At 38.6% G+C, this 11,434-nt stretch overlaps 1 protein-coding gene across 1 annotated transcript in view; it reads left to right on the top strand.

The window, feature by feature from the left end:
• The first annotated feature begins 10,619 nt into the window (after positions 1–10,619).
• The window catches only part of Slc35f4 (solute carrier family 35 member F4), a 230,798-nt gene continuing 229,983 nt past the window's right edge, over positions 10,620–11,434 (top strand). Inside the window, exon 1 of the mRNA XM_078049959.1 lies at positions 10,620–11,279. Within this exon, the coding sequence (XP_077906085.1) occupies positions 11,177–11,279 (103 nt within the window). The 5' untranslated portion in view covers positions 10,620–11,176. The remainder of the gene's footprint in view (positions 11,280–11,434) is intronic.

Below are 11,434 nucleotides of genomic sequence, written 5' to 3'. Positions count from 1 at the left end.
TTCATTATAAATTGAACATGAAAGGTTTTTTTGATTCAAGGAATTTTTCTTCATTTACTAATCAAAAACTTTCATTTCTTAGCCCTTTCTCCTCTGGGTTACAATTTCATCACCATCAACTTCTTCTTTTCTATTTAAACTGAATAGAAAGCAGTGTTTTCTGGTTTTGAAGAAAACTCATTTTCACCTAGCACTTCTATAATTTTGGGTATGGCAGAATCTTTGAGTATTTGGTTGCAAATAGACATTTTAAAAATACAAACGTGGTTATATTTGGTTAGTCTTTTTCTGAGTCACAGAAATAATTCCCTCCCTCTCTCCCTTTCTTCAACGGCCACGTTCTGCATTATACACAAGAAGTATGGATTTAAAAGATTTATTTGTGTCTCTATGAAGCTAGAAATATAGTTGGAGAGAGAAGACAGTCAGCTCTTTGCTATAAATTGTGACAAAGGCCCCATAGGGGGTACACACAGTGAATGTCCTAACTTCCCAGGTCCCCACTTTTTACCATGGTTGAGGGAACAGCCCTGCTGAGTAAAACTCACTGCAATTCTTTGTTCTGTGTCTGATTGTACCAACATTATGCATCCCAGCCTGTGTGGGTGTTTGACTTTTTACTCCCCATTTTGAAGTCAGAAGGTTTGGAACTACATGCTATGCAAAAGCCTGCAGTTTCTATTCAGACCAAATCTCATTGTCACAGTAACCTTTTAATACTAGATTTTGTTTAATGAAGTTAAGTCTCAGTTAACCCATGATTGGAAGATGACATTGCTAGTCTGGAGTCAAGGAATTTTTTTTTAAAGGTCACATTCTGCTGAAAGGATATTTTCGTCAAGTTTCTGCTCACCTTGCTTACCACTGGCGTTAAGTTACATTGGTTAGATGTGGTAGAATCCAGAATTGCTACAATTCTTTGTAGCAATCCATTTAGGAAGCAGAATCTATAGATCCATCTGGGACAGTCTTATATCTTATTTTGATCAATAGAAAATGGCAGAAAGAACAGAGTGTAAGTTTTGAGACTAAACCTTCAAAGTGTTTGCATACCTGACTCAGTCTTAAAATTTTGCTCCTGTCATGAACAAGTCTGGGTTAGCCTGCTGTATTATGAGATAATCTGGCCCAGTAGACCAGTAAGAAAGACCAGCCTGGACTAATTAGTTCTCAGATGATCTACTTGCCGACCACAAATGTATAAATGAGTCCAGCCAAGCCAGGCCAGGCCAGTAGAGCCAGATGACCAATAGATCATGAAGAGTAATAAACTCTTGTTGTTTTAAGCTACTAAAGTTTGGATTTATTTGGTTTTCATTAAAAGCTAGGTAGTAGAAATGTAATTTTGACACTACTGCAATAGTAAGCAAAGTCCTAGTGGAATTCCGAGCAGAGTAGGATAAAGGGAGAGAATTAGAGAAAAAGGAAGCAGAATGATATGTATGCATCACCTTCTGAATGCCCTGTGGATTTCTTCACCTAAGTCAATAAAAAAAGTCTCTTGAATATTATAGTAGAGGATTAAGAAGATTCAAAAACCTCCTAATTATGAGTCCTCAAAGATTTGTCAAATTGAGCCCATATTATTTTATGACAGGGAATGTTGAAAGTATAAATCTCATATAATATTTATATAATTTGTATAATATCATATTTAATTTAATTAATATAATATTTATAATATAATATTTAATTAATTAAAATAATTTAATTTATTTAAGTATCAACCTCATAAAAATATTTAGTTCCATTCATTTATTTATATCTAAAGAAACCATATGTTTATATGTGTACGTGTGTGTGTGCATGTGTGTGCGTGTGTGTATTTTTCTGATGCAGCTCCTCACTTTCAAAAGATGAGGGCTAACAGTTCAACTTGAGTAGATTCCAATGGAGGAGTAAGCAGGTATCAATTGCACCAGAATTATAGCTTACACAGACTGTGGAAAGTAGATATCTTCTTGGATTTTGATTTACTTTAGCGGAGTTCTTGATGGACATCTCTTCTGTACACTTAGTCCAAGTTTTCATCAGAGAAAGAGAGAAAAGAAGAGAAACACATAATCTGATTGGAAAGAGTGGAAGGGTAGATTTGATCTGATTGTGATAAGGAGCTGTCAGAAAGCTACGTAGGAGCTGGCATTATGCAGTGTCAGGGAAAGGATGACCCAATAAAATGAGAAGAGCTGCCACAGGTTCATAGAAGGGCTTCTTCTGAACCATCGACTTAGATTCTGCACCGTAGGTTTCCTCATTTATAAACTTTCACTGGGAAAATTGTTACCTTCCTGGTCTTGAGATAAGTCAGCCTTTCTTGAGTGTCTGCATCTTGCTTCTACTTGGAGAAAGGGGTCTGAGGCTGCTGATGAAAGCTTGCAATGATTTCTTTGGTCCTTTGTTGATTGAATTTCTTAAATGTATCAGGTACTCCAAGAAGCTCTGGTCATATCATGATGAACAAAATGGAGCTCCTCCCTTGGAGCAACTTAAGCATGCATCATAGAAAAGACCATCCAGCAAGCAACAAGCTCTGTTGGAACAAATAATACCTGGCTCCTCCAGAAGAGGGGACAGGGTCATCAGAGAAGGCTTCTTTAGAAATATCTGAAAACGAGAGACACTCAGCAGATGTAGGAACATTTGCCCAAGTAAGAACTATCCAGGTGTGGATATTCTTATCACTTCATTCTACTTACTGTGTAGAACCAAATAATATTTGTGTCTAGACAACTGTGTAGCTAGAGCACTTTATTAGTTTTAAGAATCAAAAGACTTTAGGACTACTTTGAGATTTCATAAAACTTTTTATGTACTCGTTGTCATGGAGCCCTGTTTTATTATTTATGAGAACATGGAGAGACAGAAGAATTAGAGACCTTTAGTCAGACTTCATCACATTCACTGGAAGGGAGATAATTGCAATTACTGAAGAGATTAATGTGCAGGCAGGCGGCACGCTGCAGCACTGTGCACATAAAACCAACCACACTGGAGAATAAAAAGAGCTGAGGAAGGGCCTTAGGGCTTGTCATGGGTGTATGTGTTCATCCTAATAGCTAAATGATCTTTCAGAACATTTGGAAAATGCAAGATTACCATTAATCCTATACTCTTATGATCACTCATTTACTTATGACTATCTTAATCTTTGTAAATCAAATATGTAATTGTGGATGTCCATATATGATCTGGAGTTGTAGTTTTTTTTAACCACTTAATACCATAACATGGGATTTTCCTCATTGCTTCATAATCTTTATAACTATAATTATAATTCCTATGAATAATCTATTCAATGGATACATTGTGATTTACTGAACCATTTCCCTATTTCTTGGATAACTGGATTGATTCCATTATTTTATTGTTATCAATAATGATGAATGCCCTCAGTGAACTAGTGGAGAAAATAAGTACTGCTTTTGGCTTTTTTTTTTATATATATATATGCCTTGGCATTCAGAAGAGGTCTTTGGTTTCCTCAAGGTCCAACTCCAGAGTCTGCTAGACTTCAATGTGATTGGCCTTCCCTAGGACAATGCTATGGGAGAGCATAAATTTGAACCAACCAAGTTCTCAAGTTCTATCATGGCTTTATGAATGATAGAAGAAAACCAAACCCATAATTTTAACAATGGGAACATTCAACTGAATGTTTACACAGCTTCTACTACCGTCATAGACACTGGAAACTTTGGGCACAACCACTGTCTCAGCTGCTGCTATCCATTGCTCACATGGCCCCTGATTTCTCCACTTGGTTTCTAATTCAGAATTTGGGTGGCTGATGTGATTGGTGGATCTAGGACATGTCCCAGTTATCAAGTTGAGAGACTGGGAAATTAGCATTTAATATAATTTAAAAAATTTTTTTAATTAGTTATACATGACAGTAGAATGTACTTTGATACATCATATATAATGGAGTATAATTTCTCATTCTTCTGATTATACATGATGTAGAATTCCACTGCTCATATAGTTATATGTGTATATAAGATAATAATCTCTGATTCATTCAGAAATTAGTATCTTAATGTGGGTTCTGCATAAAATAGAGCTTGAGACAGAGGCAGAGGCTTATGTACCATTGTATATATTTATGAGAACAGATCACCGAGTCAACCATTAATTTAGCATTCAGACTGATCAGTCTGACTGTTCACTTGATCTTGTGGGCAAGAAGCTGTGTGAGTGACAGCTTAGGGTAGTATATTCAAATAGAGCTACTATCTACCATTATCACAGGTTTGCCCAGTGTTATGACAGTTTCCCACACTTTCAAGTTACACAAGCTTAAGCCAAGCAGGTATACTTTTATGTCTCAGCATCAACAGAGAAGCCCCGGAGGTAGGAGGCTAAAAGGTTCAAGACACTGGCAAGAGGTGAGATGCTCTCAGGATGCATTTGTTTGAAGTCGATGGGAATCCACACAGAGTTCGTTGTTCAAAAGATGAGGTAAGGGAAAATGAAAAGAGTTTGCTACAACCATTTTAGCTCCTCACTTGAGAGAGATGCTCTTTCTGGAACATTGGTGATCGTCTTTAGTATCAGCTGGATATCTAAAAAATAAAAAAATAAAAGATAAATGTCCAGCTTACTGCTTCTGTATGGTGTCAGGGTATTTGAAGAGCAAATTCTGTTGATGAGTATTACAGATGTTGAAAATAATGATAAATAAAACTTTGTAAATATTATCTTCTGAAAATTAAAAATTCTTGAAACAAAAGGCAAAGTCATGCCTGAGATTGCTTTTGGCAACAGTTATCATTCAAGATGTGGATGTATTGAGCATATATTCTGGTCTCTCTATCTTATTGATTCATTCTAATGAATTTTTTATGTTCTATTCTCTCTAATTTCTGTTCCATTCATAGTGTTTCTTTCCAACAATTTATTTTGTCTTCAGGGTGGCTTATGGATAAATTGTTTTAGGAACTGGTGATACTTAATCATATATAATATGTTTTTTGGAAAACAAAGGATAAAGAGAATAAGATTTCAAAGTTAAATGTAGTGTATATGGAAGGAATTCAAACTCCTTTTGATTTTTTTCAGTAACTTTATTTTTTTTTGTATCAAAGTCATCTTGAATATTGATGGTTATGATGCCAGAGGAAAAGAGAGAACTCAGAGTGTCTTCTATCAGCTCTGGCTGGATGACAATTGTTCCTTTTTGTTCACCACTGGAATTAGTCACAAAGCTTCCAACAACCACAAGGGGGCAGGAATTGCAGTTGTGTACTAAACTTAAAATGTGGGAAGACTATTAATATTTGGCAAATAGTACTAATGACTACCCCAACAGGTTTATCATTTTTTAGCAGTTACTGTTACATAAAACCTTATGTGATAAATAATATGCAGCAGGTTTGAGATTGTGGCATGTCTAGCATTTTTTAGACATTTAAATTACAGAAGGCTTATTTGTAAAATGAGTATGTAGCAGGTTGGAATACATAAACAGCAACAACACAGCTGTTCAGAAAAGGTTTTTAAAAAATCTTTATTTGCTTCAGATTACTGTAAATCTTACTCTGAGTTCCCATTTCCAATAAATATAGTGGGAAATGCAATCTCAGTATTATAGGGGTTCCTGTGTTGCAAGGTTATGCAATCAGGGGAGATCTTTAGCTAAAATCAAACCCAAGGCAGATGCTCCTGAGTCTTCAGTCCACTGGGCACTATTGAGTCGTATATTAATCAAGTCTATACATGATCCCTCTGTGGCGGGGGTGTGTGGCTTAGCTACTCTGGATAAGCTGGGGCAATCCAGACTCATTGCTGAAGGTGGGAAGCCCAGGGGTCCAGTCTCCAGTAGATCACCACACAGTGATCCCTCAGAGACTGTTGTACTTCCCTAGGGTAAAGTCACCCAGCAGGACTTGGGTTCTGCCCACAACTGGGGACCACCAGTCTTTATCTCCCTCCCATTATGAAGCAACTCTTCCTGTCCTCATTGTTCCTCCAAGGACAGGAAGAACTGCTGACAAGGAGTAGCTCCTCTTCATGAAGTCTCACCTGTCCCACTGGCACGTAAGACCTGCCTCCTGTGATTATTTTCATTGTTGAAAGGATTACAAGAGATCTGGAAAGAACTACCACAGAGAAATTCCCAACAATTTGAATGAAATGTTCAAGTGTGAATTAACTTTAGCAATAAATAATGGACAGAACTGGGGTGGGGTTGGGAGAAGGAAATTGATAATCGTGTGCATCTACACTGTGACTGACTTTGGTAAGCTATTTTTATACATTATCTCACTTAACCATCACAGCGATACTTACAGGTTGAGTGTATGAGCTCATTTTACAGAGGAGAAAACCAAAGCTCAGAAGGTTCTTTGTTTGCATAGAATAAAATAATAGTATTTATGACACTTACATGTGACGGTCACTGCTGTCTGCTCATTATGAATAAAAATGATTTAATATTCACAATGGTTCCATAAAAAAGTACAATAGCTTTCCTATTTTTATTTTAAAGATGAAAACATTGAGTTGTAGATAGTTCAAGAGATTTACCAAAGGTAACTCAGTTAGAAAATGGTGAAGTGAGACATGATCCCTGGGAGTCTGGCTCCAACGTCCTTGCTACAACCCACTGTGCTATTCTGCTGAGGGGAAAAAAGGCGAGATCGAGAGGGAGAAACACTAAGAAACACAGAAATATAGAAAGAGATAGAGAGAGACAGACACATAGAGAGCTGGAAACAGAGACACACACACAGAGAAGCCACGAGCAAATTCTAAAATTTAATGTTTGTTGAAATTACTTAAAACACTTCAAAGCATTTAATGCATTTCCATAGAGTCAAGCCTCATAAGACAGCCCTGCGTGGAGCCTGGCATCTGAAGTCAATGAAGAATGGACTTTGCCCTAATTAACCAGACAGACACCCATAGTGCTGGGCTCCTAACCCTTTCATCTGAATGGTAAGTTAACAGTGCCTGCCATCGCCTAAGACTGGAATACAAAGTGAACATTCCCAATGGAACAGATGACAACTTGATAGATGCTCAAAACAGCTTTCCTGAAAATGGAATATTAAGACCTTATTTTTTTCCTTCCCAGGAGCCATTTCTTAGCACAGGTTTGGCTAGAACATTAACATTTTCAACATTAACAGTGTATAAAATACTTGGGGTCAACTCTTTGTGAACAAAGCCAATGATTTTACAAGGCAAAATTTGCCCTCAAATAGAAAAGCTTAAACTTGCTTGGCTTTCCAAGCAGCCAAATTTCTTTTAGCCTGAGGAGGTAGGTCCACTATATTAACTTCTCAAAAGAAGAAAGTCATTTCCCCTTCCTGTCAGCTTCTTTCATCTGTAACTTCCAATAGGGAGCCAGAAAGATAAGGGACTATGTTCTGCCATGGGAAGAGGACTTAAACCAAGTTCTTCTGATACCCTGAATAACAGTATGGAAGACAAGACTCCATGAATTTTATTTTACTAGCCTTTTTAAAATGCAAAGTTTAATGTGGCATTTTAAAATGATTTTGTGACAGATTGCTTATCTGAATAGAATTTATACCCAGTGATGATATTTGGTTTTTAATATTATTACTTTGTAATACTGTAGATGCCCATCACATGAACTGTATTACAAATGACTTGCCTTTTAAAAATATCGAATTCGACTTGATCAGATGATCAAAACAAATAATGGTCCACATTTCAAAACTCACATTTAACCACAGACAAATATCATTAGCTTAATGCATTAAAGACATTCCTTAAAAGTTGCACACAACTGAAATTCTGTGAATGATTTGTAATGACCAGGGTCTGTGTGAAAGGCTACCAAGATGAACCCTTTTGTGAATTAAACGGCTATTTCCAATTTTTGTTTGCTAAATTATATCCTTTCTTCATTTTTTTCAAATATACAATTCACATTTTATAAACTTGAACTTTTGTATCTGGATTTGTGAAAATTGGTAGACTGAGCATCTAAGCATATAGAAATATTTTAAAATTCTCCTCTTCTCAAAATAACTTCTATAATTTAAAAATGATGTGTAAAAATAACAGTTGAGAGGTTAAGGCCTTCTATCATATATGCCATGAGTGCTTATCCCTATAAGAAATTTACCTTTTACCGAGGATCAATTTATGATCTTAGGATTTGAGTTTCCTCCATAAAAAGTGTCCTACATTATAGCAACTGCTTATATTTATCATTTACATTTATCCTGTTTCAGATGATGACAAAAACATTTGTAAAATGCTCTGCTATTCAAATTTTATTTCCAGCTCAGTCTGTGTATGTGTATATATTTCTTAGAAAACATTAATACTTGGGGGTATAATATATATTTTAATTTATTTTATTTTTTAAATACATGACAGCGGAATGCATTACAATTCTTATTACACATATACAGCACAATTTTTCATATCTCTTTTGTAGACAAAGTATATTCACACCAATTCATGTCTTTAAACATATACTTTGGATAATGATGTCCATCACATTCCATCATCATTGCTAACCCTCTGCCCCTCTCTTTCCCTCCCATCCCTCTGCCCTATCTAGAATTCTTCTATTCCTCCCATGCTCCCACTCCCTACCCCACTATGAGTCAGACTCCTTATATCAGAGAAAACATTCGGCATTTGTTGTTTTGAGATTGGCTAACTTCACTTAGCATTATCTTCTGCAACTGCACCCATTTACCTGCAAATGCCATGATTTTATTCTCTTTTATTGCTGAGGGTGGTAATAATATTTATATGATTTAAATATATGCTGAATTTGCTGATTGTATGAAAGATCAGGCCTAGTTAGACACATTTCTATGTACTTCTCTGGAATTTTCTGAAAACAAACCAAAACTAGGAAGAAGATAACAATTTAACACAAAAGTGTAATTTAGAATTTAAATACATCAGCCAGGCCATTCCAGCAACTCAGGAGACTGAGACAGGAGGATCATGAGTTCGAGACCAGCCTTAGCAACTCTGTGAGACCCTCAGCAACTCAGTGAAAGCCTGTCTCAAAATAAAAAATAAATAAATAAAAAGATTGGGGATGTAGCTCAGGGTTAAAGTGTTGTTGAGTTCTATCCCAGTAGGCACTCCACAAAGAAAAGGCAATAAAAGAATTTAAATATATTAATTGTGGCAAGGTAAGTTGTAAATATGAATGGGACAAAACCACTTGCATTTAAGGTCTGCATATTCATATTCTTGCTACATTACAAGGTTTTTGCTTGAATTATTTCCTAATTTATCTCTCACTGAATGCATATATAGCTATATATTATGATGAATATGGGAAAATTATGTTTTAAAGGAACTTTAAACAAAAGAGACATTTGAAATTAATGCAACCAACATATTTCCTGTGTGCAATATATACATTTTATATAAGGTTTGCTATAGAAATAATAAAAGTAACAAAATTATGATAAAATTACTTTGGGTGGAGGTGTAAATGTATAATCTTTTCATTTTTGCTTTAAACATTTGGCTGCTACTATTGCACTAGGGTCATATTTTCCCCTTTGTTCCTTTGAACTTTAAGTTTCTTCTACCCTTCTTTCCTAACCCAGAAAGCATGTGTAGGAGGAAATCGGTTTCTTCATGAACTTTTCTTCCAGCCACAATCATGCAGATTCACTTTGTTCTCAAAATGCTGTGCTAGGCTTTGTGTCTGGATAAAAACACTCAAGATTTTGTGAAAATTAATACTTCATGTTCACATGTTTAAACCTAATTTACCTTTTAAAAATCTTGCATATTTATTTCCTCCTAAGGGCCCACACACAATGGGGAAATTGCTTGGAGACAGAGTGGACAGGTTCTTTAGACAGTTCTGAGAGAGGTCCTGGATTTGACTTTTTTTTTTTTTTTCTATCTTAGGCTTTAGAAATGTGAAAATTGGCAGGAACATCTTAAAGTGGCTCTACATGGAAGGTGGACATAGTGACCTCTAAACTGATGAACTGCACACACACACACACACACACACACACACACACACACACCCCTGTTCCACATCTACCACTAATACACATGCACCCTTTCCTTTATGAGAGGAAAATTTTGAAGATTTATCTTTTTTCAGGAAGCTGTGCCTGCAAAGTATGAATAGAGGAAGCATCACTGAGTTGTTGCACCTGATGGGCAATGTTCCCCAGGATCACACAGCTCTGAGTACATTCTGCTTAGAAGGAAAGTCTCTAGATTGTAGCTAAAACTTTCATTCATCCAGATATTTACAGTTTGAAGGGCCTCTCTTCTGATGTTTTTGGCGATAAAGGAGAAAATCACTTCTCCACAGAGCATTTGGATTTGCCAAAACAAACATGATGTGCACACTACGGCTCCCAAGCCTTTGATATTTTCAGTAGGATGATGGAGTGTCCGCGTGGATTGTCAGGCTTGGAGATTTGAACTCTTCAGAATCTTTATGTCCACAAAACCTGGGTAACCACGCCACATACCACCTGCTGGGGAGTCATTCTTTTTATTTTTTTATTTCTTAAAAAAATAAAAAGACTCTTGGTGGTCCAGGCAAATCGCCAGAATTGACTAATGCCTAAGAACATTTGCATATCAGCAGACCCAAGGTGGTGTAGACTCCAAGAATGGATCAAGGCCGGGGCCACCCCAAGTAGTGCACATCTACGATAGTGCACATCTCTCCATCTAAAAGCCCTTAGATCCCCTTGGATTTCTCCTACCTCCAACCCTCGCCCTGCGCCTCTGGCTACCCTTTCACCTTCTCCTCTCACGCCCCTGGATCAAACATCTTTTCCCTCAGTGGAGTTGGGGGTGTCTTCTCTTCGGAGAAGGGACGCCCAAGGGTTAATGATGAGAGTCAGCGGCCAGGTGGAGCGTCCACACCGGTCCCTGACCCCGGTGGGCGTCGGAGGTGAGGGGGCGCTGTTTGGGCAGCAGCGCGCCGGTTGACGGGCGGGAGAGCTGCCAGGGTGACGAGAGGCCGGCCCGAGTGGGGGCCGCTCCGCTGCAGCCGCCGCCGCCGCCGCCGCGGCTGTGATGCGAAGCCGGTGCTGCGCCGGGCGGTGGAGTCAGAGCCGGGGCGCGGGAGCTCGAGCTGCAACATCAGCACCAGCGGCGGCGGCGGCGGCACCTGCACCAGCTCTCGGGCCCCACTCCGCGCTCTTCGCCCCGCCGCGCCCGGAGCCGCCGCCCCGCGCCCTCTATGGACGTCAAAGCGGCCCCTAACGGGGTGGCCACCATCGAGGACCGCATCCTGCGGATCACCGGCTACTATGGCTACTACCCGGGTTACTCCAGTCAGAAAAGTAAGACGCCGTGGGGCCGCCCTGCGCGAGGCGCGGATGGGAGGTGGGCGCTCACGGGTGCCACCAGGGTGCGAGAGGACTGGGGGTCCCGACACCTGCAGCCCTTGCCTGTGCTGTCACCGCCACCCTCCTGGCCTCGGGGACCACTGAGACAA

This window comes from Ictidomys tridecemlineatus, chromosome 5 (assembly GCF_052094955.1).
Source record: "Ictidomys tridecemlineatus isolate mIctTri1 chromosome 5, mIctTri1.hap1, whole genome shotgun sequence".
In the NCBI taxonomy this organism is placed as follows: domain Eukaryota; kingdom Metazoa; phylum Chordata; class Mammalia; order Rodentia; family Sciuridae; genus Ictidomys; species Ictidomys tridecemlineatus.
This window is presented reverse-complemented; position numbering and strand designations above follow the sequence as displayed.